Source organism: Myodes glareolus, chromosome 4 (genome assembly GCF_982192425.1).
Source record: "Myodes glareolus chromosome 4, mMyoGla1.1, whole genome shotgun sequence".
In the NCBI taxonomy this organism is placed as follows: domain Eukaryota; kingdom Metazoa; phylum Chordata; class Mammalia; order Rodentia; family Cricetidae; genus Myodes; species Myodes glareolus.
In genome coordinates, this window is record NC_142029.1 from 15,888,156 (window position 1) to 15,914,149 (window position 25,994).

Below are 25,994 nucleotides of genomic sequence, written 5' to 3' on the forward strand. Positions count from 1 at the left end.
CTATAATCCCAGCTGCTAAGGAGGCTGAGGCAGGAGGGTTTCTTGAACTGAGATCAAAGTCAATCTAGGCAGTATAGTAAGACCTTTATTCTTTTGTTTGTATATGGTTTTATGGGGAACTTTTTTGTTTGAAAGAGGATGACTGATCTCTATGTAGTCTTGGCTGTCCTAGAGCTCACTATGTAGGCCATGCGGAACCCGAACTCTCAGTGCTGGAGTTAAGTTAAAGGTGTGCATCCCCATGCCTGGGCTTTATTCTTTTTTAATCCCCATAATGGAACATTGAGAAAGTCTTGCTGCAGAGCCCTAGATGTTTGTTTTTGCTAGTGAAAAATATGGAAAGAACTCCTTTTGGGGGAGATATTAGTTGGCCTGATTTTTGATTGAAACACTTTGGTTGGGTAAAGAACTGGGGGAAGGGTATAGTGAATGAAATTGTGAGCTCATCTAAAATATAGAAACATTGAATTGATAAGGCTTTACACACACAGCTTGATTCCATGGTAGTCAAATGCTGTTGGCAGAAAAGAGGTAGGAAGGTGCCATTAGCTTTGAAAACTCAGCCAAGGGCCTGGAGAGATAGCTCAGAGGTAAGATCATTGGCTGCTCTTCCAAAGAACCCAGGTTCAGTTGCCAGTCCCTACATGATAGCTCACAACTGCCGATAACTCCAGCAGATTTGACCCTCACACAGACATATATGCAGACAAAACACCAATGCACATAAAAATAAATCGTTTAAAGTAATTAATTAAAGAAAGAAAGAAAACCCAGCCAACTATACAAGAAAGTTACAGAGGCTCTGTGGTATGAGTGCTTCGTCTACAAGCATGAGGCTCTGAGTTCAAATCCCCAGCACCTGCATAATAAACAGACTGACTGCATGTTAGGTCATCCCCAACATTGAGGTGTAGAGACAAGTGGATCCCAACAGTTCATTAGCCAGTTTGCCAGCTAGTCTAGCTAAAAGGGCAAGATTCTGGTTTAGTGACAGACCCTGTCTCAAGACAGTAAAGTGAGAAGTGAAAGAAGACATGTGATGTCCTGGTTTGACCTCCACTTGCACACACTTATACTCATGTAGACGCTGTAAATATACACTTTCCAAACACAAAGTTTTCATGGTAACTCATAATGCACATGAGTTAAGATGATGAGGGAACTGAGGTAAATTGTGCTTCCGTAGTTGTAGCTATAAGTCAGGGGTGTAAGAAATCCTATAAACTGATACAGGAAAGCTTATTGATTAAATGGGTTGTATGGCCTTGGAAATCCACAGAAGATTAGTAACATAAAAGAAACAGTACTGTAGCTTAGTTTTGGAGGCTGTTATGTAAGTAAGGAGAAAGGATTATGATGCTTTATGTTTTATTCTTTAAGGAAAAAATTCTGTAAGTTTGGTTTTCAATGTAGGATTTCTGAGGCTAGAAATCTTAGTTTGGAGAGTGCTTTCCTAGAATACATGAAGATCTGAGTTCTATCTCAGCATTTGGAAGGTAGGGGCAGAAGAATCAAGTTAAAGGTCAGTACAGACTGCATAAGCTGCTTTCTCAAATGAAAGTAGAGTTTATTTGAGGGAACGTACATGTGGAGGTCAGAAGACAACTTGCAAGGATCAATTCTCTATGTGAGTCTTAGATCAACCTTTACCCACTGAACTATCTTGATTGCCCCTTTTTTTTTTCAGTAAATGGTAGAGAAAACCTCAGTTGCCTTTGTTTATGAGCAAGTTAATATCAGCCATGCCAAACTTATAATCAAATCTGGGTTAAAAGTGAACTTTATGTTCCTTTATTGGCCAACCCAAGAGACCAGAAAAGGTTTGAAGTGGAAGCATTAGAGTTGTGAGAGTAGGCTTGAAACACAGCAATTTTAGTTTATAGTGTTTCTGTGTCTCTCTGTCTTGTCTACCACCAGCCCTGTCCCTCTCCTTTTTTGTATACTTTAAGTAGGATTCAATCTACTAAATGAAATAAAACATTTTGTTCAATGTGTCCCTCTTTTTCCCTTTCTATTTTTTGTTTCAAAGTTTATATGTAGTCTGGGTTTGCTCATTCTGTTGAGCCAGGTTTCTATTATCTCTGCCTCCCATTGTGCCTCAAGTATTTGTCCTCTGTTTCAGTCTTCTCATTGGGATTTCAGGCATGAACTTGACTTGCCTCTTTTTATTCTTGTTCAGAAGTGCTTCTGAGGACATATTCTATGTCTCCTTGAAATCGTATTTTCTGTGTTCTTCAGAAAACAAGACCATGAGATTAAAGGACTGATGCTTGAAGGATATCACCTCATGATCAGGACTCTAGAATAACAAATAATTGAACTGGAGGGAAGTGTCTATGTCTAGGCAGCATTTAACAAGGTTATTATATTTATTTTCATGAAAAAATAGTCTCTATGACTTTTAAAATAAATGCGTTTTCTTGTTGTAAGCGAAAGACTTGACTTCAGTTGATATAATCCCAGTCCTTAAACTTTCTTTATGACTGTAGCTTAAACTAACTGTAAAACCCTGTACAGATTCGAGAAATGATGGAGTCCTTTGAAGGCCCTCAGCCTGCAGATGTGAGGCTGATGAAGAGGAAAACAGGTGAGAGCTTGCTTAGTTCCTGCCTGTTCTAGTTCTCTTCCCCATTCCCACCTCAGTCCCTAAAGAACATCCTGATAAACCCCAGTCTTCAAACACATGAATTCAGAATGAAAGGTTTGCCATGGCTAAGGAATATGACTTTGAAAATGATGCTAGCATCTGAGGAACTTTTTTAAAACTTTGCTTTTAGGGGTTTTCTTTTTCTTCGGTAAGTAGTGATTTATAAACTCCTTGTTTGACTGTTCTTAGTCGGTTGCATGGTTACTTTAAGTGTGGAATCAAATCAAGTGGCATTTAATTCAGGCGGCTGTTCCTTGCCATGGCAAAGTATCAAGAAGATCCCTAAGTCAAGTCACATTTGTAAAGCTGCTTCCCAATTGGCTTTGTCACGCAGTGTTGAAGCAGTGGGAGAGAGATTCGCCTGTTATAAAGGAACTGACTAACACGAGTATCCCGTCTATATCTGAATGCTGTCTCTAGGTGTAAGCCGTGGTTTCGCCTTCGTGGAGTTTTATCACTTGCAAGATGCTACCAGCTGGATGGAAGCCAATCAGGTTGCTTCACTCACCAAGTCTAGATATTCATGAAAATGGAACAAGTCTGTACAATTAAAAAAAAAAGGTTGAAGGAGTGGTTTGTTCCAAAGGAGTGACTTTAATATTTTTTAACAACAACAACAAAAAGCTTTGTGTATATTAAAATTGACATTACTAGAGTAAATGCAGTACCGAGAACTGTTGCAGAATTTGTTCTGCTTTTAAATGTGGCTACCTAAAAGAACTTTACCTTCTGAAAATCTGTGTGGTAGTCAACAAAATAACCCAATGCTTCCCTTTCCTGCCTGATTATATTCCTGTTCATTGTATCCATTGAGAATTTAAACTATCGAACTCTCCATTTGACAGTGAACAGAATGTAATAGAAGTCTGTAGCAGGCAGTTTAACAAGTAATTCCTTGTTTTGCCTGGAGACCATATGCCAACTAGAGGCGTAACTTCTCAGCTGGTTGTTCTGAGACTGTTAAGGACAAAGTAATTTTTGAACAGTAAGGTCTTACAATATTGGCATGGAATCATTGTCCTGTTGCTGTCTCATCTAGGCATAGTGGCACTAAGATTCTAATCTCCCTGAGAATGCCTCTTATAATCTGTTCAAAACCATTTATTGTAGCCTTGACTGAAGTATTTTATAGTGTGTCAAGATAATGCTTAATGTTTGTCATTAAAAAAATATTTTTTGTAAGATCCCCAAAGCACAATATATTGATTACCTTTAAGCAAGTGCATACGAGGTAGTTACTTGACTCTTACTTTTCTACAGCATTTTATGATTTGAGTCACCCAAGAATAAGAGTTAATGTTATATGATTAGCTAATATAACTAGCAAGACTTACTTTAAGATAAGGGTGTTGGCTTTGACTTAATTTGTTTTGAAGACACTCAGTTTCTTGTCAGGTCTGGTAGCTTAAGACTATAATCTTAATGCACTATCTCAAAAAAATCAGACTCTTAGTTTCACTACCCAGAAATTACAACCTGTAAAGTATGCTGACTCACTCTTGTAATCTCAGATTCAAGAGGGTGAGGCAGGAAGATGGCCCTGAGTTCAAGGCCAGCCTGGGCTATAGAGTGAGACTCTTTAAAATTTAAAAAAAAAAAAAAAATCAAGCCAGGCAGTGTTGGCACACACCTTTAATCCCAGCACTCAGGAAAGTGAGGCAGCTGGGTCTCTGTTAAGTTTCAGACCAGCCTGGGCTACAGAATGAGTTCCAGGACACCGAGTGCTACTTAGTGAGACCCTGTCTGGAAAACAAAACTAATTAATAAAAATGACATCACAGTCCTGTCTTGTAGAAAATTTCATGCATTTCTTACCATGGATACCATCCTAGTAAATCAAGAATGTGCACAATAAAACTTACTATGTAAGCTCACTTTCTTGATAGCCTCTTTTGATATAGTAGGTGTGTCAGAATGAATAACCTAAGAAATTAAAACATGTAAGACATTTTAATGCCTTTGCAATTTTAATGTATACAAAGCTTTGTTAATATGTAATAATTTCTTATAATTCAAATTCACTCCAGAAATAAAAGGCCAGTAGGATTAGGAACCCAGTGGTAGATTGAAGTCTCCCAACACTCATCCCTTCTAGTGGGATATGTTTATATCTTATATTTGCTTCTGTACATCATAGTGCATAGATGGCCTTTCAACTCTTTCCATCTTGGCCAGACATGCAATTTTGCCTTTAGATGCTACAGAGACAAAATTCATATTATGATTTGTGAGAACCAAATTGCCCAACAGTAATAATTTATAAAGGGGTTAGACTCCTATTAAAAATCTGAACTGGGTATGTTGGCACATGCCTTTAATCCCAGAACTCCAGAGGCAGAGGCAGGCAGATCTCTGTAAGTTCCAGGCCAGCCAGAGCAACATATTGAGACCCTGTCTCAAAATAAATAAATAAATAAAATCTGAATGTCCAACTTAAGTCTGTTCTGATAGTGTTAGACAACTACTACAACCACCATCCTCCACCCTGAGGAAAGAACAGAGATGCTCCTGTTAAATGAAGGCTCTTTGGGGGCAGGTGCTAGGGATGTTCCTGGCTAGATTGGCTCAGAGTTTTGACCATTCAAAGTAAAGTTCCTTTTACTCACTTGGTTGCCTTAAAGGTGATATATACATATTATGAACTTTCCTACCCCCCGAAGAAACTTCATTGGCCTCCTGGTTACTCATCCTGAAAAGAGTACAATCCATTTTAGAGAAAAACACACCTGTCACCTAGGACATGACATGATCACATTTGGCAAGAAAACCTCATTTAAGCTGTTTCAGAGTTGGTAGCATTCAGAATAGTCCTTATTAAAAAGTTATGATCAAGTTCCCTTTTAAAATGAGAAACCTCCCCCTCCTTTTGTCCCTCCAAAAAAATACATCCTGAAGCAAGAATTTTGGGGAAGGGAAAATACAAAGGCATTTACATTACATAAGGATGGGGACTGGGGAAAAGTTACAGACAAGCCCAAGGAAACCATGCTAAGGGCTAATAAAGGAGACAAGTCTCAGAACTGGAAGAGGTCTGTCTTCTGCTTTTGAAATAGACTGTCACTCTCAGGCAGCCTGTCAATGCTAAATGTTAGGACTTCTGTCTCTGCTGGAGACACAGCCTGGTGCATGTCAGCGTTTAGTGTTTGGCAGCTTTCTCAGCACTCCCTGACTCCGTTTACCTTTACTCCGCATCCCATTCTCTTACTGCCTATCTGAAGGATTGGATGGGCAGAGTATAGGTGGCGGTGGTTGGTCCTCCCCGTATGTTGTCCATTTAATTCCAGAGCACTGATTTTTCCGAAGTGTGCTCTGCCCTGGGAAAATGGACACACATTCTTCACAATGAGAATAACTAATTCTTTTTTTTTTTTTTACAGAAAAAATTGGTGATTCAAGGAAAGCACATTGCAATGCATTATAGCAATCCCAGACCTAAGTTTGAAGATTGGCTTTGTAACAAGGTAAGCTTGTGTTCTTCCCAAATAAATAGACTAAGTTTGTCTCTTTGTCCATTTGTTTGTTGGATTTCCTACCAAGAAAATTAGCACAATCATCAGCTTGTATCAGAAGTCCTTTTTTTGTGCTTTCTGACTTTTCTTTGGTCTTCTTGTGCTGGCATTAAAGGACAGCAATCCTGGAATTCTATGAAGATGCAGGATTCTAGCCCAGAGTTTCATTTAAGATTTTTTAGATGTGTTTCACTTTGTTGTTTATGAAATTCTGAAATCTCAAGTTTTTTACATACCCTGTTTATTATGTTAACCAAGATCCTTGAGAGCCTTGGTGTATAATAACATTGATCCTGTCGCCAATGCTGTATTTTGATAGTACTAAGATAATTCATTGTCTGTGAGGCTGGAAAGAGGAAAGGTCATGTTCAGATTATATTATGTTTATATATATTACAGTTCATGTAATGCTCTTTTCACATAAAGCAGAACTTTTGTTGGTGGCTGCTGCAAGAAACTTCTCATCTTGGTGACAGCGGAATCCTACCTCAAAATAGAATGTGTTTTTCTTGGAAGAATTCAGAGGGTGTAACATGATAAAATTTTAGGTTATGCCTTTTTGTCTATACATAATAATAATTGTCTATACATAATATGTCTTTTATATTTAGTTACTTGAGTTACCTGTGGCCTCACTGTTCTAACCCACATGATGACTAGGAAGCCTAGCCTAATGTAAGAAATAATTACAGATAAAACTTTTTTTTTTCCAGTGCTGCCTTAACAATTTCAGGAAAAGACTAAAATGCTTCCGATGTGGAGCAGACAAGTTTGGTAAGCGTGGATTCAGCTGTTTGGAAAATGCAATTAAACCTGAATTACTGCCTATGTACCCAAGGAAAAGCATAGATTTTTTTAAGGATGTCTCAACTAGGAACTTACATATAGCCTTTTTTTTTTTTACCATGGGCTAAGTAGATGCTGCATGATTGTAAGACAAAGGGAAATTCTCCAAAATTAAGGATGTTCACCTGGTCTGCATGCTACATCTACTTTTATTTAGTCCATAGTGGTGCTGTCCTGCACTGGTCCAGGGCTTGCATTCTGTATTACCTCTGTCAAAATTCAAGTGTAGCCACAGATTTGTTTTTTGAGACAGGGTTTCTCTGTGTGGCTCTAGCTGTCCTGGAACTTGCTCTATAGTCCAGGCTGGCCTTTGATTCAAAGAATTCTGCCTGCCTCTGCCTCCCAAGTGCTTGGATTAAAGGTGTGCACTACCACTGGCCAGCTAAGATTTTTTTTTGAAAGAAAAAATGGCATGGTGATTCACACCTTTAGTGAGTCAAGAGGATAAAAAAAATTCAAGGCCAGAATGGGTATCTTAGGTTTTTGGCTGACCAAAGTTACATAGTAAGACAATCAAAAATTGGGGCAGGTGGGGAGATGGCTCAGTAGGTAAGGTATTTTAACATTCACACAATTTAAAAGGAAAAAAAAGGGCAGGACATGGTATTGTGCTTATAATTACAGTGCTAGAAAGGTATGACAGGGCTATCTCTGGTACTCTGGCCAGGTTGCAAATGAGTTAGCTCAGAGTGAGTGAAAAACTGTCAAAAGACAAGAAGTAATAGAGACACCAGCCATGGACTTCTCCCTCTACATGCACTTGCTGGCATGTGAATGAAATACAGCAAAGAGAAGAGCACCGTCCCAAATTAGAAACAAAACCAAAGGCTGCCAGATGTGCTTAAAATAAAAACAGTTGGCCCTCAGGAGTTGATGGCAGGATGATCTAGAGTTCTAGGTCATCCTTAACTATATAGCAAGTTTGTTGCCAGCTTTGACTATATGAAACTGTCTCCTACAAAAGTGCTTTAGAAGTTACAGTGTATTTCTTTGTTAAAAAATACATTGTAGCTGGGAACGGTTCTCATGCCTGTAGTTGTCACACTTAGGAAGCTGAGCTAGGGTTGCTAAGAGTTTAAAACATGTCCGGGCTATATAGTAAAACCATGTCCTTTTTTCTTTCTTTCTTTCTTTTTTAATCTAAATATATTGGAAACAAAAAACTGCTTGGGGAACTGAAGGTATAAATATCTCAGTGATAGGGCTCTTGCCAAGCATGCACACAGGACCTTGGTTTGACCCTCCAAAAAAATTAATAAAAGAAAGTGATGTTTGTTTGTCCATTTTCATTTGGCTCTCCTTTGCTTCTAGACTCTGAACAGGAAGTGCCCCCTGGAACTACAGAGTCTGTTCAGTCAGTGGATTACTACTGTGATAGTAAGTTCAACATAATCCTTTGGTTTTCATGTTTGGTTTTACGCTGACCTCTCTTAGCAGTCTCAATTCCTTTATATGTTTTAAGGGAGCACCCACAGCTGTAATTGGCCCTGTAGAAATTTGCCCAAGTTAAAAAATATGCCAAAATCCTGTAAAAATATATAGTTTAGTCTGTAAACCTGCATTTTGAAAGCACTGATGGGCCAGGCTGTGATAGTGCACACTTTTAATCCCAGCACTTGTGAGGCAGAGGCAGATGGATCTCTGTGAGTTCAAGGCCAGCCTGGTCTACAGAGTGAGTTCCAGGACAAGCTCCAAAGCCACGGAGAAACCTTGTCTTGAAAAAAGAAAGAAAAAGAAAGCACTGATCATGGGAATGCTTGATTGCTATTTTTCTTGTTTACCAACAGCAATTATTCTCCGGAACATAGCTCCACACACTGTGGTGGATTCCATTATGACAGCACTGTCTCCCTATGCATCCTTAGCTGTCAATAACATTCGCCTCATAAAAGATAAACAGACACAACAGAACAGAGGCTTTGCATTTGTGCAGCTGTCTTCTGCAATGGTGAGCTTCTCCAATCATCTTTGGTTTTGTCTTTTTTTAAAATATCTTATTGACTGTTAAGAGGGCAGAGGTTGACTGGGTGATGGTGGCACAGCACTCAGGAAACAGAGGCAAGCAGATCACTGTGAGTTCAAGGACAGCCAGGGCTACACAGAAACCCTGTCCTGAAAAAGCAACAAAAAAGAACAGAGGTCTAGGCAATAAATGTAGCCTAAGCTAAGTTGTTTAGTGACACAGTGTGTGCAGAGTCCTGGGTTTAAGCTCTAGCATCAAAATACAAAAAGCACTAGAAGTGGTGATGCACGCCTTGAATGTCAGCACTCAGGAGGCAGCGAAACTATGAGTTTGAGGCCTTCCAGTGCTATATAGCGAGATTTTGTCTCAAAACAAGACAAAATCCCACAGGATAAAAAGAACAAAACACATCCAAAAAATAACTAAAATAACTTTTCTGAATGTACACTATTTGTGTAGTGCCATGTAGAACTCTGTCAGCACGGGAAGCGATAATGTAGGCTCTAGGTGACATGCTCATTGTATACAGAAGTGGGTGGTAAATGGCATTATAGTGGTCATAATAAACCATTACAGCCAGTAAAAAGCATTCTCTTATTCCTAAAGTAACAAAAGCATCTGTTGTGTGCTCAAGAAATTAAATGAATTTATTTCACAATTGAATATTGAACAGCATTTTTTGGTTAGAACTGTAAAGTAGCAGATGTCTTCAAGAAAGACATCACACTTAGAAATTTATGGTGTTACAGAGCCAGAAATCTCCCATGACTAACACAACCAGTTCCGAGTTTTCTATCAAAAAAAAAAAATAGTTAGCAAGAAATAGCGGAATTTGGAAAGCTTGCTTCTAGAATCATCTGTGAAGCCCATCAGTATAAACAAGTATTGTACACATCCAAATAAGATGTTACTCTTTCCATTTTGGTTTTATGTTTCCCAAATGAAAAATCCCTATATTGACGCTGTCTCTTTGTACCTTTGATAGTTTTTTAGCCATACTGATTTCCTTGGTAGTAGGGAGCTAGGCAGTGACAAAGAACTAGAGCAAAATAGACAACTTTCACTAGATGATGGGGGAAGATAATTTTAATCATTTATCAGCTAATGTACCACATGCATGTTTGAGTCCCCTGGAACTCAAGTTATAAATGGCTGTGAGTTGCCTTGTGGGTGCTCGGAATCCTTTGGAAGAGCGGCCAGTTCTTTTAGCAGCTGAGACATCTCTTCAACCAAAGTCAAGTAACAGCCTGGTATGGTAGCACATGCTTTTAATCCCCACACACTAGAGACAGAGGCAGGTGATCTCTGTGTTCCTGGTCAGCCTGATCTGTAGGTTGAGTTCTAGGCCATAATTAATAGCCAGACCTGTATTGTGAAACCCTGTCTCAAACAGAAAACAGCGTTAAGGGGCAATTGTGGCTCAGCTAATTTTGATAGTGTATGTGAGGCTTCTGGAACACAATGTTCAAAGTTTTGCTACACTAAATTGAAGACTGAGGTTTTGGACAACTGAAATTGGAGTGTCATTTCAATCTTTTGTACCTTTTATACTGTGTGTGTTCCTTTAATAATTCTGTCTTAGAGGTATTTCTTTTCTAAAGTTTTTATGTCCATAAGTATAGTAAGAAATTACTGCCTTTTTCTTTGTCAGTCTCTCTCTCTCTTTCTCTCTTTAATGGAAACAAAGCTTTGTTTCTTAGATGGAGTAGGTGGTAGGGAGATATTCTAAATTATATGACAAAATTGTTTTTCTTCACTTTATCCTTCAGGATGCTTCTCAGCTGCTTCAGATATTACAGAGTCTTCATCCTCCATTGAAAATTGATGGGAAAACTATTGGGGTTGACTTTGCAAAAAGTGCCAGAAAGTGAGTGATATCATTGTCCTTATTTCAAACTGTTAGCATTTGTTTTGTATATTTGTACTGTCAACACTGATTTCCCTGATTGTAGATCAAGAGGGAGAAGATTGTCTTCTCTTAGAGTCTATCACCAGTTAATAACAGTTGCCAGAAGTGGTTTTAGCAGATACATTGAGAACACATTCTATGCTAACTGCAGCAGTGTAATGCAAACCTGTCCAGAAATAATCCTTAACTTGCAGGATGTTAGTATACTAATATGTTACATTACTGTCTAATGCTATAAGTATCCTTTTTACAAAAAAAATTATTCATTTTTACTTTATGTGCATTGGTGGTTTGCCTGCATGTATGTCCGTGTGAGAGTGTCAGATCTTAAAGTTATAGACAGTTGTTAATTCCTAGTCACATGGATGCTAGGAATTCAACATGGATCCTTTGGAAGAGCAGTTGGTGCTCTTAACCACTGAGTCATCATTCCAGCCCAAGTATCCTTTTTTAGAGCCAGGAGATGCCTTAGGAGATCCTGGTAGCCAAAACAGCTAGGATTTTTTTGAGAAATTCTGTCTCAAAAAATAAAGTAGAGAGCCAGGCAGTGGTGGCACATGCCTTTAATGCCAGCACTTAGGAGGCAGAGGCAGGCAGATCTCTGTGACTTTGAGGCCAGCCTGGGCTACAGAGAGTTTTCCAGGATAGGCTTCAAAGCTACAGAGAAACCCTGTCTCGGAAAAACAATAGAGGTAGGTAGGTAGGTAGGTAAGTAGGTAGAGATAAATAAGGAAGGAAGGAGGAAATGAGAAGAAAACACCAGATGTCAGCCTCTGATCTCCATATGCAGTGAGCACACCCTTCACACACATGTTAACATGTACAGTACACACAAGACACCAAAAAGAAAAATTTCCATTTCTAGTATCATGAGTTATCCAGGAGATGATTGGATCTGTTATAGACAAGACAGTGACTCCTCTCCTTCAGAAGTTCTACCTTGCTAGCATTTGAGACAAACTACCCCCCCCCCCCCCAACCCCACAGGCAGAAATTAGCTGGTGCTCCCTTGGAACTGTTGAAAGCATAAACTGACATACAGAGAGAATCACGTGATTTCATCTTTATAATTTCAGAGATTTGGTTCTTCCAGATGGTAACCGTGTCAGCGCTTTCTCTGTAGCTAGTACAGCCATTGCTGCTGCTCAGTGGTCATCCACTCAGGTAAGAGTGAGATGAAGGGTCTTTTTACTTAAGATGGGGTGCTCAGAATAGACGATTGCGGGAATGTTTTTAGGGATTATGTTTTGATATCTTTATTTGTTGTTCTACTAAATTAATCTTTGATTTTTTTTCTTTTGGTATTTTATAGTCTCAAAGTGGTGAAGGAGGCAGTGTTGACTACAGTTATATGCAGCCAGGCCAGGATGGCTATGCACAGTACACTCAGGTAGGTGAACCTGGTTAGCATTCAAATCCTGTTCTATGGACTGTCTAAAGCAGCAGATCTAACCGGTGGATTTCCCTCAGTACTCACAGGATTACCAGCAGTTTTATCAGCAACAAGCTGGAGGACTGGAATCTGAGGCATCGTCTACATCAGGTAATAAGCTTCATTGCTGTTTTGCTTCTCTTGAAGTAACTATGGTTGAGGAAATATTAACTTGACCCGAAGCTACAAGTCAGTTCCTTGCAAGACTTGAGACGGCACATTGAGGACTGTCCTCATTTGCCAGAAGGGCTGGTAAAAGTTATTGTGAATACTGAGACTCAATATGAGTTCCTAGAGACCATGCTATGATTAGCTTTATTCTTGGAATTTAACTGAGTGTTCGAAACTCCATGTTGAATTTTGAGTGACCACAGAAGTTGAGGTCTATGACCCTATAGCAGAGTATATGACCCTATAGCAGCACTCAGACACCCACCAGAAGAGCCATAATAAGATGACTTTGGGCTGGGTGCTAATGGCATATCTATAGTCTTAGCACTCTGGAAAGAGAGGCAGGCAGTTCTCTCATGAGTTCTAGGCTAGCCTTGTCTATATAGCAAGTGCAGAACCTACATAGTGAAACTCTGAGGGTGGGAGCCAGGGCTTTGGGGCTGGTTTAGTTTGTAAAGTGCTTGTGTGGCATACATGAAGCCTGGAATAAATCCCCAGCAGTGCATAAAACCAGGAGTAGTTGCACATTCCTTTAGTCTTAGTGAGCAGAAGGTGGAGATAGGAAGATCAGAAGGTTAAGGTTATCCTTAGCTGCATAGCAAGTTCCAGGTTAGCCTGAGCTCCATGATACTCTGTCTTGGAAAAAAGTCCTTGAGGCCAGGCAGTGATGGCACACCCAGGACTTGGGAAGCAGAGGCAGGCAGATCTCTGTGGGTTTAAGGCCAGGACAAGCTCCAAAGCTACACAGAAAGAAACCTTGTCTTAAAACCGAAAAAAAAAAAAAAAAAAACAGGAAAGGAAAGGGAAAAAAATTATTTGCTTTAGTTTTTTTTGCAGGACTATAAAAGTCTTTTTTCTTTTCTTTTAATCAAGGAAGGCATTTTTTTAAATATTTTTTATGGTTTATTTAACTTTAATTTATGTGCATTGGTGTGAAGGTGTCAGATCCCCTGCAACTGGATCTTCAGACAGTTGTGAGTTACCATGTGGTTATTGGGAATTGAACCCGGGTCCTCTGGAAGAGCAGTCAGTGCTCTTAACCACTGAGCCATCTCTCCAGCCTCCGACTATAAAAATCTTAGAGTCAGATCTTTTCTCAGCACAGAGCAGATACATATCTTTGCTTCTCTTCCTTTCTTAGCCATAATATAGAATGTAAAACTTTGTATATCTTACCCTAGTAGAATTTTAAGCAGCTGCCTACAAAGGGTCCTTTGTGGGGATTAGGTTAAGAACTCTGACATACAGAACCAGACATAGGGGTATATGCCTGTAGCACCAGCACTAGAGAGGCAGAGGCAGAGGCAGAGGCAGGAGGATCACCACAAGGTTGAAGGCATCCTGCTCTATATAACACGACCTTCTCAGAAAACAAACAAAACACACACCAAATTGACACAGGCCGGTGTGACATTTGTAATTCCAGGCAGAGGGTTCATGACTTTAATTCACCATTCAACTACATAGCAAAATCCTCCCTCCAAATAAAGAAAGGAGCAGTTTACAAAGTGAGGACTGAAATGAATGTTGCCCTGGTGTTAAACTGTCCTTTAGCTCTCCCTAACCCTTTTGTTTATCATCAGGCACAGCAGTGACTACCACCTCATCAGCTGTAGTGTCTCAGAGTCCCCAACTCTATAATCAGACCTCCAATCCACCTGGCTCTCCGGTAATCTTTGCTCTTAAATACAGAATTGCTGGCTTTGTTGCTATGTAAACATTACCCTTTCCTGGTATGTGAATCAGGATTGACTAATTACATACATTTCACCTAATTATTAGGTTTTTTAAGGTTATTATATTTATGTGCATGTATTTTAAATATAAAGACCCAAACAGGGCATATTTATACTTTGTAAATTCTTCAGCTTGACCTTTAGAAAGTTGTCAGCATGTCTCTTGTTATAGAACTGCCCTAGTTCCTTGCTGCAGTCTGTCTGTCAGGGGAGTCCTTCCTCCTGGATGATTGCAGTGACTTAGTTCTCTTAAAAGGCTTTACAGTTGAAATTATATTGAAGCTAATGTTCTTTCCAGACTGAGGAAGCACAGCCTAGCACTAGCACAAGTACACAGGCCCCAGCTGCTTCCCCTACTGGTGTAGTTCCTGGTACCAAATATGGTAAGCCAAACCTCATGGGACTATTAACAGTTGGAAGGTCCTAATTGTTGCTTTTGTTGTTAATAAAGTTCCTCTCCCTTTGAAGTGGGTATCAGAGGGACATTGGGAATGTGAAGAAAGAATATTGAGGCCTGCTGTAGCTCACTGGCTTAGTGATTGACATACAGTTTCTTACCTTGAATGACTGCCTGGGATTTGTTTTTGCAGCAGTGCCTGACACGTCTACTTATCAATATGATGAATCTTCAGGATATTATTATGATCCTACAACAGGGCTCTACTATGACCCTAACTCACAAGTAAGTACTATTTCCCTTTTCACTATCCCTAGAAAAAACTTGGTCTCACTTAATACCTTTATGGAACCGAGATAAAACATTTTCTATAGGAGAGTATATAACCCAGATAGTTGTAGGGTTTTGTTTTTTTTCGAAGTTATGAGCTATCAGGACTTTAAATATGAATCAATTTCCTTTTGTTCTTTGGTTTTTGGTTTTTTGAGACAGGGTTTCTCTGTTTAACAACTGTCCTGGGACTCATTTTGTAGACCAGACATCACCTGCCCTTTCTTCCCGAGTGCTGGAATTAAAGGCATGCGTCACTACCACCTGGCTAATCATTAATTTCTTTCTTTTTTTAATTATTTATTTTTTATTTTATGTGCATTGTTGTTTTGCCTTCATGTATGTCTGTGTAAGGGTGTTGGCTCCTCTGGAAATGGAATTATATAGACAGTTGTGAGCTGCCATGTAGGTGCTGGGAATTGAACCCAGGTCCTCTGGAAGAGTAGTCATTGCTCTTAACAGATGAGGCATCTCTCCAGCACCTCATTAATTTCTTTATGGCCACCAGTGCATGCTTTTAATTTCAGGATTTAAGGTTAAAAAATGTTGAGAGACCCAGTGAACTGCCTCATAGGATAAAAGTGCTCGCCACGCAAGCCTGACGTAAGTTAGCGTCCTCTGGCGGGCATACACGTGCCTCCATTCCCATATTGTATACATACATATTGTTGACAGTCCTAATAAAAATGTTTTGAGATGGGCTAGAGAACGGGCTCAGTAGGAAACATTACTTGTTACTCTTGCACAAGACCTGGATTCAAGTTCCAACACTCAGGAGACCAGAGGCAGCCGAATCTCTGTTAGTTTAAGGCCAGCCAGGGCTACACAGTGAAACCCTGTCTCAAAAAATAAAAACAAATTACAGAATCAACATGTCAGCTCACAACTACTGATCCTTCTTGATAAGGAGATATGATGCCCTCTTGTGACCTCTATTGGTAACAGGCACAAACATGGAGCACACGTGTGTGCGTGTGTGTGTGTGTGTGTGTGTATGTGTGTGTGCGCGCGCGCACGCGCGCACACGCGCACGCACATTCAGGCAAAACACTATATATATATTTAGTCTTCTCTAGCTTTAGAGCCTGTCCTGGAACTAGCTCTTGTAGACCAAGCTGGCCTCAAATTTACAGAGATCTGCCTGCCTCTGCCTCCCAAGTGCTGGGATTAAAGGCGTGCGCCACCACTGCTCGGCAATAAAATATATTTTTAAAAATTTTGAGTTTATAATATATATGCATAAAAGTATTTAAGTTGGGAATGAGCAGCTCTTTTAATTTTTTAAGATTTATGTGTGTTGTGTCTACTTGAATATCTGTTCCCCGCATGTGTGCAGTGTTCATGAATGCTATAGTAGGGCATTGGATCCCCTAAAACTGGAATTATAGACGACTGTTGTAACCGCCTTATGGGTGCTGAGAATTGAACCTGGGACCCCTCAAAGAGTGGTCATTGCTCTTTGAGCCATTTCCCCAGCCGCCAGTATGCAACTCTTTAATGTTTAAATGGATATGTATCTGTATATATACCAATAAGGACATTCCCCCATCAGCATCCACTGTTAAGATTCTATTTTTAGAGATAATTTTGTCAAAATAAGATTTTAAAAGCCAAGTAGTGGTGGAGCACTACTTGAATCCCAGCTCTTGAGAGACACAGGCAGGTAAATCTCTGAGTTCAAGGACAGACTGGTCTACAGGACAGCCAGGGCTGCACAGAGATGCCCTGTCTAAAAAACAAACAAACAAAAACAACAACAAAAAAAAACCCCACAATTTTGTGCCTAGGACACAGCATGTTGGTTGGTGCATTTCTTTAATTCCAACAGTTGGGGATGCAGAGTGAGTTTGACTGATTCTGATCTACATAGTAAGTTTCAGGTCAGCTGGGGGCTACAAAGTGAGAAAAAAGAATCTGGAAAGCTAGAGCTCAGTACTTGGTAATCTTCCAGAGACACTGGTTTGATTCCCAGCACATACCTGCAACTTCCTGCCCACCCAAGGTATCCGGAGCCTTTGTCAGACTCTAGGGACACTTGGATTCACTCACACCTACACATATACAGACACATACACCACCACATGGCAACTCACAACTGTCTGTAACTCCAGTTCCAGGGGACCTGATACCCTCACACACACATGCAGGCAAAATACTAATGCTCATTTTTAAAAAAGAAATTTTTTTTTTAAAAACCTAGCTAGAAGTTTTAAAGTCTTGTTTTCTGAGAGAGTTTTTCCCTTTCATGTAGCATGAGGGCCGGCTTGTTTGGGTTTCTGTCCCACCCAGTACCCCACAGCTGACAAGTCCCAAAGAAAATCAATCACACAGAGATGTCTATAAGTTATAAAGCTGATTGGCCCATTAGGTCAGGCTTCCTGTTAACTCTTATAACTTATGTTACCCCATTATCCTTATCTACGTTAGCCACATGGGCTCAGTACCTTTCTCAGTGTGACAGCTTACATGTTGCCTCTTCGGTGGTCTGCGCAGGAATGGCGGCGGGACTTTCCTCCTCCGTAGCCTTATTCTATTCTCATTGCCCCGCCTCTACTTTCTGTCTGGTTGACCCACCTATACTTCCTGTCTGGCCAATCAGCGTTTTATTAAAATACATAATTGACAGAATACAGATAATTCTCCCGCACCACTTTCAAATGAAATAAAGTTCACTATTTTAATCAGAATATATAATTTGGTGGATTTTAATGTAGTCACATTTTCATCATACAGCTGTCACCTGTAACTAACGTACAGACTCTTTTACCATCTTAAATCACTCCGCTCCTGCACACCTGTGCCCCTATGGCTCAGGCCCCAACCCTAGCTCCCCACCAAACCATGAATAGATATTTTTGTCTCTGGGTTTACCTGTTATAGATGTTTCTTAAAAATATGGACACAGATACTATGTGGTCTTTTGTGTTTAGTTTCTTGACTTAGCATACCTGTGTATCCTTAGGATAGCAGAACGTCCCAGGAATGTTTTATTTTTGGTAGTGTGTATAACTTTTAAGGAGGGGAAACAACTTTGACACCATAAATATTTATGACTGGGAACTGTATATATAGCAGAGCAAAAGAAGTACAGTTAGCAGGAAGTTGACATTGAGCGCCTGTGGTTTCTGAGAGCCAAGTGTGAAGGGCATTGTGTCTATGTACCTAGCTTCTTCATAGTTCTTTCACTTCCCTCATTTGTTCAGTCTGGTCATTTTATGGCAGTTCTCCTTAGTTCAGCTATAGATGTGACAGTCTGACAGTACCTTTCCTGCAAGAGACATCACAGAGGAGTCAGCAAGTAGAGTAGGGAAAGACTCTTGCTGCCAGACCTGAAGACCCACATGGTAGAAGAAAACTGACTCCTGCAAATTGTCTCTGACCTCTACACTTGATGTGAGCACCCAGACACACATAAATACATGCACACTAAATGTAATTTTAAGAAAGAAAAAGAAAGGGCTGGAGAGATGGCTCAGTGGTTAAGAGCATTGCCTCGTCTTCCAAAGGTCCTGAGTTCAAGTCCCAGCAATCATATGGTGGCTCACAACCATCTGTAATGAGGTCTGGTGCCCTCTTCTGGCCTGTAGGCATACATGCAGACAGAATATTGTATATATAATAAACAAACAAACAAATAAATAAATATTTTTTAAAAAAATTTAAAAAGAAAAAGAAGGCCAGGTATGGTAGCGCACACATGTTCAGCAGAGGCTGGCAGATCTATGTGATTTCAAAAGGGTAGCCTGATCTACATAGTGAGTTCCAAGACAGCCAGGACTACATAGGGTGACACTGTCTCAAAACCAAATAAAAACAAATAAACTAGGTGTGGCACATGCCTGTTATCCCAAATTTCTGAGTTAAAAGCAAGAAGATGAGGAGGTCAAGGTATCCTCTTCTACACATCAAGTATGAGCCCAGCTACATGAGATCGTATTTGTTTTATCATGGATTGCCACGCTTGAAGAGACTAGACTAGGGGGTTGGATTCCCTGGAACTGGAGTGGAGGGAATCAAACCCAGATCCTCTAGAATAGCAGCCTGTGTTCCTAACCACTGAGCCATTTCTCTACTTCCAAGATCCTGGTTTTTTTGTTTGTTTGTTTGTTTGTTTGTTTGTTTGTTTGTTTTAAAGATGTATTTATTTATTATGTATACAACATTCTGCCTTCATGTATGCCTGCAGGCCAGAAGAGGGCACCAGACCTCATTACAGATGGTTGTGAGCCACCATGTGGTTGCTGGGAATTGAACTCAGGACCTCTGGAAGAGCAGGCAGTGCTCTTAACCACTGAGCCATCTCTCCAGCCCCCAAGATCCTGTTTTTTAAAAGTAAAACCCTCTTAAATTCTTGTGAACTAATCATATTCTGCTTTTCCTAGAAGTTTCATACTTTATCATTATTCTCAAGCATTCCAAGGTGTACTATTAGTCCTTTCTGAACAGGAAATACATATCATTGGTCCTTGGTATATTTTATTTTGTTGTTGGTTGGTTGGTTGGTTTTTTTGTTTGTTTTGCTCGCTCATATGTTTGAAATAAGAGTCTGCCTAGGGATTACCTTTGTAGTCAAGAATGAAATCCTGATCCTCCTGCCCACCTCCCAAATACTTGGATTACAAACAGGTGCCTGGACCAGATTTGTTTGGGTTTTTGTTTTTCGTTTTTAGATAGGTTCTCAGCTATGTAGCCTGAACTGACCTTGCATTTGCAGTCCTCCTGTCTAACCCTCCTGTGTGCTAGGATTACAGACATACATTACTACTGACAATAATTTAATTTTTATCATAGCAAAATTTGAGGTATAGCCAGTGATAGAATAGTTATCTAACATATTTAAGGCTTTAGGTTCAATTTTTGTAGCATCACAAAAATTTAGTCAGCAAATCTATATTCATTTACTTTCTTTTCTCTTGTAGTACTACTATAATTCCTTAACACAGCAATACTTGTACTGGGATGGAGAGAAGGAGACCTATGTGCCAGCTGCAGAGTCTAGCACTAACCAGCAGACAGGCCTGCCTTCTACAAAAGAGGGAAAGGAGAAGAAAGAAAAACCCAAAAGCAAAACAGCTCAGCAGGTATGACCTATACAAGGAAACCACGATTCTTTCCTTAGAGGGTTGCGTTGACTTAATTCTTCATTTTGGTCCTGATGGTACAAGCCTGGAATCTCAGCAATCTGAGAAGCTAAGGCAGAAGGCTCACAAGTTTAGGGCCAGTTGGGCACCATCTCCTCTCCTCCCAACCCCCAGTATGGGTACCTTAGTAAAACCCTGTTTCAAAGTTAAAGTAAAAGGAGTTGGTAATACAACTCAGTGGTAGAGTACTTGCCTAGCATGTATTTTTGTGGCATTCAATCCACAAAAATCTAAAATTGGTTGGGCAGGAGATGTAGCCCAAGGTAGAATGGTTGTCTACTATTTCAAGTTCTGGACTTGAAATCCTGAAGAAGAACAAGAAAAATTTGCAAGGGCATAATTAGTTAAGGATACATGATCCTGTCTTGATAATAGTAAAACAGGAGCCAAGGAGATAGCTCTGTCCATAAAGTACTTTGTGCATAAGCATGGGGACCTGAATACAATCCTCAACAACGTATATATAAAAAGCCAGGCACAAAGAGATGGTTAATCTGAGCATACTGCTCTTGTAGACTTTGATTCCTAGCAGTCATAGTGAGCATTTTACTGCTGTCTCTAACTCTGTCTCCAGGAAATCTGACACCCTCTCCTGGTCTGCGGGCACTGCAGTCATATGCACAGACCCACACATATTGAATAAATTTTTAAAAGCAGTACTTTTTTATTTTACTTTTTTTTTCTTTTGGTTTTTCGAGACAGGGTTTCTCTGTGTAGCCTTGGCTGTCCTGGAACTCACTCTGTAGACCAGGCTGGCCTCAAAACTCCTAGAGATCCATCAGCCTCTGCCAAGTGATTAAAGGTGTGTGCCACCGTCACCTGACGCAATGCACATTTTTAGCCTCCACCATCCCAAATTACATTTATTTGTGTTTGTGTGCTTGCTTGTATGTGGAGGTCAGAGACAATGTGAAGGGATCAGTTCTCTCCTCCTACTCCAAGGGGTCTGTGCACCAAACTCAGGTTACCACTGAGTCAACCTGTGAGCCCAATAACGTATTATTGTTGGCTTGTTTATTAGGTTACAGAGAAGTAAGTGTCTTTTGATGGTGTCTGTTGTTTAATGCTAGATTGCCAAAGACATGGAACGCTGGGCTAAGAGTCTAAATAAGCAGAAAGAAAATTTTAAAAACAGTTTTCAACCTGTCAATTCGTTGAGAGAAGAAGAACGGAGAGAATCTGCAGCAGCAGACGCTGGCTTTGCTCTCTTTGAGAAGAAGGTAATGATAACAGGAATGGAATACTTCATAATGGGCACCTTTGTAACACTTGAGGCTTATGACTTGTTCTGTTTTCCAGGGTGCCTTAGCTGAAAGACAGCAACTCATCCCCGAAATGGTACGAAATGGAGATGAAGAAAATCCCCTTAAAGTAAGAAAGTACCACCTGTGTTTTAACTAAGTGTATGGTTTATGTTTCAGTTTCAGTCTCTGCTACATCTTGCCTGATGCAATTCCTTCTTAAAATGGGATGCTTTTCTCTGTCAGTGGGTATCTGGAGCAGCTTTGGCTTATAGAATCCATATTGAGGGCTTTGTGTTCTGTGCCTGAGATCAGGTGAGATGGACCGATGAATGAAGCCTGAATCCCTAAACTACGTAAATTGGCTTTTGTAGCATTTGTAAATAGAATTTTTAATGGTCTGGAAAGAAAATTAGGACAAAGCGGAAACTTACTTTCCTTGATAGATACTGGATTAGCTGGTCCATTACTCTGCTCTCTTGTTGTATTTAGATTTTTTTATGCATGGTCAGTGGTTTAAAAACAGTCATCCAAGAACCCATTTCTTAGGCTCCAAAAGGGTTGGTACTAGAAGGCTATTCCATACAGTTGTTAAGATGTGGTTCACTACTAAAGGACAACACAGAGTAATGGAGATTCTCTCAAATTTTGGCACTGTTTTATCTATGTAATTTCCAGTGACCCATTATTATTTTGTCCCCAGAGAGGTCTGGTTGCTGCTTACAGTGGTGATAGTGACAATGAGGAAGAGCTGGTAGAGAGACTTGAGAGTGAGGAAGAGAAACTAGCCGACTGGAAGAAGATGGCCTGCCTGCTCTGTCGGCGTCAGTTCCCAAACAAAGATGCTTTAGTCAGGCACCAGCAGCTCTCTGACTTACACAAGGTGGCCTTGCTTCTCAAAGCTTACAGGGGGAGGGGGTGGGGAGGGAGCGGGGAAGGAGGGAATGGTAGGAGTGTGACCCTGGTGAAGGGTCAGTACCTTCTACTGAGTGGATATCTGGAGTTGTAGAGCATAGAGAAGCACTGTGTCTTCACATGTCCTAGCTTTGGTTTGGGTGCTATGGTGTATTGATATTTGGCTAGAATACAAAACCAAGTACTAATGTCATGACATTTCATACTAAAATGGTCTGAATTCTGTCTGTTAACTCTTTTGTAATAGCAAAATATGGACATCTACCGAAGATCCAGGCTGAGCGAACAGGAATTGGAAGCCTTGGAGCTGAGGGAGAGGGAGGTAAATGAATGTATAGTGTACCGCTAGGATGAAAATCCTGACATATTTTTGTCTGTAGTACTTTCTGGTTGGTTGGTTGGTTGGTTGGTTGGTTGGTTGGTTGGTTGGTTTAAATAGCATCTTGGCTATTGTGACAGGCTGTCCCTGACCTCTTGGGCTTAAGCAGTCAGTCCTCTTACCTCAGTCTTCCAAATATCTGAACTGTAGGCAAACAGCACTACAAGAGTATTTTGCTTTTATTTGTAGTAGTTAGTTCCAGGTTCCTAAGACATAATGGAAAGGTTTAGCAAAAACACTTTGCCATGGCCCCGTTAGGCAGTGATGGCACACGCCTTTAATACCAGCACTCAGGAGGTAGAGGCAGGCGAATCTCTGGGAATTTGAGGCCAGCCTGATCTACAGAGTGAATTTCAGGACAGCCATGACTACACAAAAAACCCTTTCTCAAAACCCAACTCAACCCACCTCACCTCCCCAAAAAAATGGTTTCGAAGTTTCTTACTCTGGATAATTCTGAGGTGTCTGTGCTTTTCCTTTTCCCACTGATTATAGTGCCAGTTGTCCTGGATCTGCTGGATGGGTCTCAGGGAACCTCTTTAATACTTATCTGTTTCTGGAAGTAGACCTGTTCAAATATTAGCTGGAGATAGGCAATTCTTTCCTCATCTTTAGGACAGTAACAAGCAATGTGACCAAGAGTTGTAAAGAAAACAAAGGAATTTGGTATGTAAGGTTAACATCTGCGTGTATAAGACTGTTGAAGGGAAAAAAAGGCTGAAGTAAGAATACTACTCTCTTACTTTTTCTTGTTTTCTATGTAGATGAAATACCGAGATCGAGCTGCAGAAAGACGTGAGAAGTATGGAATTCCAGAACCTCCAGAGCCCAAACGCAAGAAGCAGTTTGATGCTGGCACTGTGTATGTGATGAGCACCATTTTCCAGTTCATTAGCTGGGGCTCTGGCTGTTTTAAATAACTGTGTGTTTGCCACTGGCAGGAATTACGAGCAGCCCACCAAAGATGGCATTGACCACAGTAACATTGGCAACAAGATGCTGCAGGCCATGGGCTGGCGGGAAGGCTCAGGCTTAGGAAGAAAGTGTCAAGGCATCACAGCTCCCATTGAGGTACGTATAGAGACTGACATTTCTGGGTGCTGGGTTTGCATGCCTGCTGAATGCTAAATAGACAAAGGCACACCTTCCCCGATAGCCCTTCTTCCTCCTCATTGTTGTATTTTTGAGAGGAAGTCATTGTTGCTTTGTTTTTGGTTTTAAAGATAGGGGCCCTCTATATAGCTATGTTTTCTGAAGTTCACTATGTAGACCAGGCTAGGATCAGACTCACAGAGCTTTACCTGCCTCTGCCTAGAGAGTGCTGAAACTAAAGGCATGCATGATAAGGCCTGGTGCCCTTGTTGTTTAAAAAAATTAAAATTTGAAAAAGAAAAATTGGAGAGATAGTTGATAGCAGTTTAGAGTATTCACTGCTCTTGCAGAGGACCCAGGTTCAGTGCCCAGCACTCACTTGGGCGTCTACAATCCCAGTTCTGGGTTTTTGATTCCCTCTTCTGGCCTCCACAGGCACTGCACATACGTAGTGCACATACAATTAGAGTATTCATACACATAAAATAAAAACGAGTGATTAAAATATATGTTAGGACCAATAGAATGGCTCAGTAGGTAACATGGAAGCCTAGCAACTTGAGTTAGGTCCCCAGAACCTACATAAAACTAGAAGGAGATGGGGCTGGAGAGATGACTCAGTGGTTAAGAGCACTGCTTCCTCTTCCAGAGGTCCTAAGTTCAATTCCCAGCACCCACATGGTGGCTCACAACTATCTGTAATGAGATCTGGTGCCCTCTTCTGGCCTGCAGGCATACATGCAGAATAATACTGTATACATAATAAATAAATAAATCTTTTTTTAAAAAAAGAAAAAGAAAAAAACTGGAAGGAGATAGCCATCTTTACAAAGTTCTCTGATGTGTGTACCATGCCACATGCCCCATACACAAGCAAACACAATATTTTTTTTTTAATTTTTAAAGAAAATTTAAGCTGAATACAATGATACAGTCATATTTGTCAGGCTGAGACAGGAGAATCCCAAGGCTTCTCTCTACCCACCCACCACCCACACATGCCCATTTTAAATGTAGAAGAAATCACTAATTTGTCAGAGCCTAGGGTGAGACAATTCTAGGTTCAGAGACTCAGACCCATTGACTATGATAGGAATTTGACCAGCAATTGCCCCTACAGTTGCTGTGGCCTGGTAGCACAGCTATTGTCACCTTTTCTCTTTTTTAATTTATGCAAGCATGTTACCCCTTTGCACATCAGCTTTCTATCCTCTTGTAATATGTGCCTGTGAGTACCTTTTCCAGGCCTCAGTAAAATGCTTCCTTACTAGGCATGAATATTTACTAATTGGCCTTGAAGGGTATGGGTAGATTCATCTTCCTTAGCCACTTTTATTGCCCCAGTCCTTAAAACTATCAGGTCCAGTGTCAGCAACTTTGTCTTCTCCTAGTGGGTGGTTCTGCTCAGTAGTGTGGGCAAGATGAGAGGTGGATGCATACTCTGCCTACAAGCTACTAACAATCTTTTTGTTTCCCCAGGCTCAAGTCCGGCTAAAAGGAGCTGGCTTAGGAGCCAAAGGCAGTGCATATGGGTTGTCAGGTGCCGATTCCTACAAAGATGCTGTTCGGAAAGCCATGTTTGCCCGGTTCACTGAGATGGAGTGAGACGGGGAAGCAGTGACGAGCACAGGGAGCAAGCCATCTTCTCAATCTGCTCTTATTTTCCGTCTCTAAGAGCATGCCTTGTGCTATTAATAGTTTTAGGGTGAACCACTTCATTCTGCAGGGTTCTCCCACCTTGAAGGAGCTCCCTTATGTGGGTTATCTGGTAAACAGCCTTCCTTCCCACCTGAGGCTTTGTGAACAGAGGGGACAATGGGCTTTTTATACTTCAGTGTACATAGTGTAAATGTAATGTGTTTTACATGTTGTAGCCTGTGTTGTATCCCTCCTTTCTGGGGGCTTGAGAAGCTCTGAGTGGTTATCAACACCAAAGCCACCACTGTCATTTGTTGTTGTTATGTCTTGGCAATAGCCTTGTGTATATTTGTATATTATACATTTGTACAGAATTTTGGAAGATTTTCAGTCTAGCTGGCTCCTTTACAAAAGAAATACCTTCAAAAATGGGTTTCCTGTGTCTTTATTCTTAAGAGAATGGGTGGTAAAGGCTGTCTGAGCCAGTCACACCTGGTGGTTTTCTTTGTTTGGTTTTTAAATATGGGTTATATAACCTAGGCTAGGCTTAGAGACTCAATATATAATAGCCCAGGCTGATCTGATACTTGGCGGTAGTCTTTTGTCTGCCTCTCCTTCCAGTTCCTAAACATGGGTGTGGGCGCTTCT

At 40.5% G+C, this 25,994-nt stretch overlaps 1 protein-coding gene across 3 annotated transcripts in view; it reads left to right on the forward strand.

Moving 5' to 3' along the window:
• Positions 1-25,775, forward strand: part of Rbm5 (RNA binding motif protein 5) — a 31,812-nt gene extending 6,037 nt beyond the window's left edge. For 2 of the 3 annotated variants that reach the window (XM_048423964.3, XM_048423963.3), the window contains exons 5-25: positions 2,518-2,587; positions 3,068-3,141; positions 6,025-6,108; positions 6,870-6,930; positions 8,314-8,379; positions 8,790-8,950; positions 10,735-10,832; positions 11,951-12,038; positions 12,187-12,264; positions 12,345-12,417; positions 14,061-14,146; positions 14,512-14,596; positions 14,804-14,895; positions 19,860-20,021; positions 21,152-21,301; positions 21,381-21,452; positions 22,026-22,205; positions 22,485-22,559; positions 23,381-23,478; positions 23,558-23,687; positions 25,188-25,775. In XM_048423964.3, the coding sequence (XP_048279921.1) occupies positions 2,518-2,587; positions 3,068-3,141; positions 6,025-6,108; positions 6,870-6,930; positions 8,314-8,379; positions 8,790-8,950; positions 10,735-10,832; positions 11,951-12,038; positions 12,187-12,264; positions 12,345-12,417; positions 14,061-14,146; positions 14,512-14,596; positions 14,804-14,895; positions 19,860-20,021; positions 21,152-21,301; positions 21,381-21,452; positions 22,026-22,205; positions 22,485-22,559; positions 23,381-23,478; positions 23,558-23,687; positions 25,188-25,313 (2,109 nt within the window). In that variant the 3' untranslated portion in view covers positions 25,314-25,775. The remainder of the gene's footprint in view (positions 1-2,517; positions 2,588-3,067; positions 3,142-6,024; positions 6,109-6,869; positions 6,931-8,313; positions 8,380-8,789; positions 8,951-10,734; positions 10,833-11,950; positions 12,039-12,186; positions 12,265-12,344; positions 12,418-14,060; positions 14,147-14,511; positions 14,597-14,803; positions 14,896-19,859; positions 20,022-21,151; positions 21,302-21,380; positions 21,453-22,025; positions 22,206-22,484; positions 22,560-23,380; positions 23,479-23,557; positions 23,688-25,187) is intronic. The other variant, XM_048423965.3, reaches the window with a different exon arrangement.
• Positions 25,776-25,994: the final 219 nt, after the last annotated feature.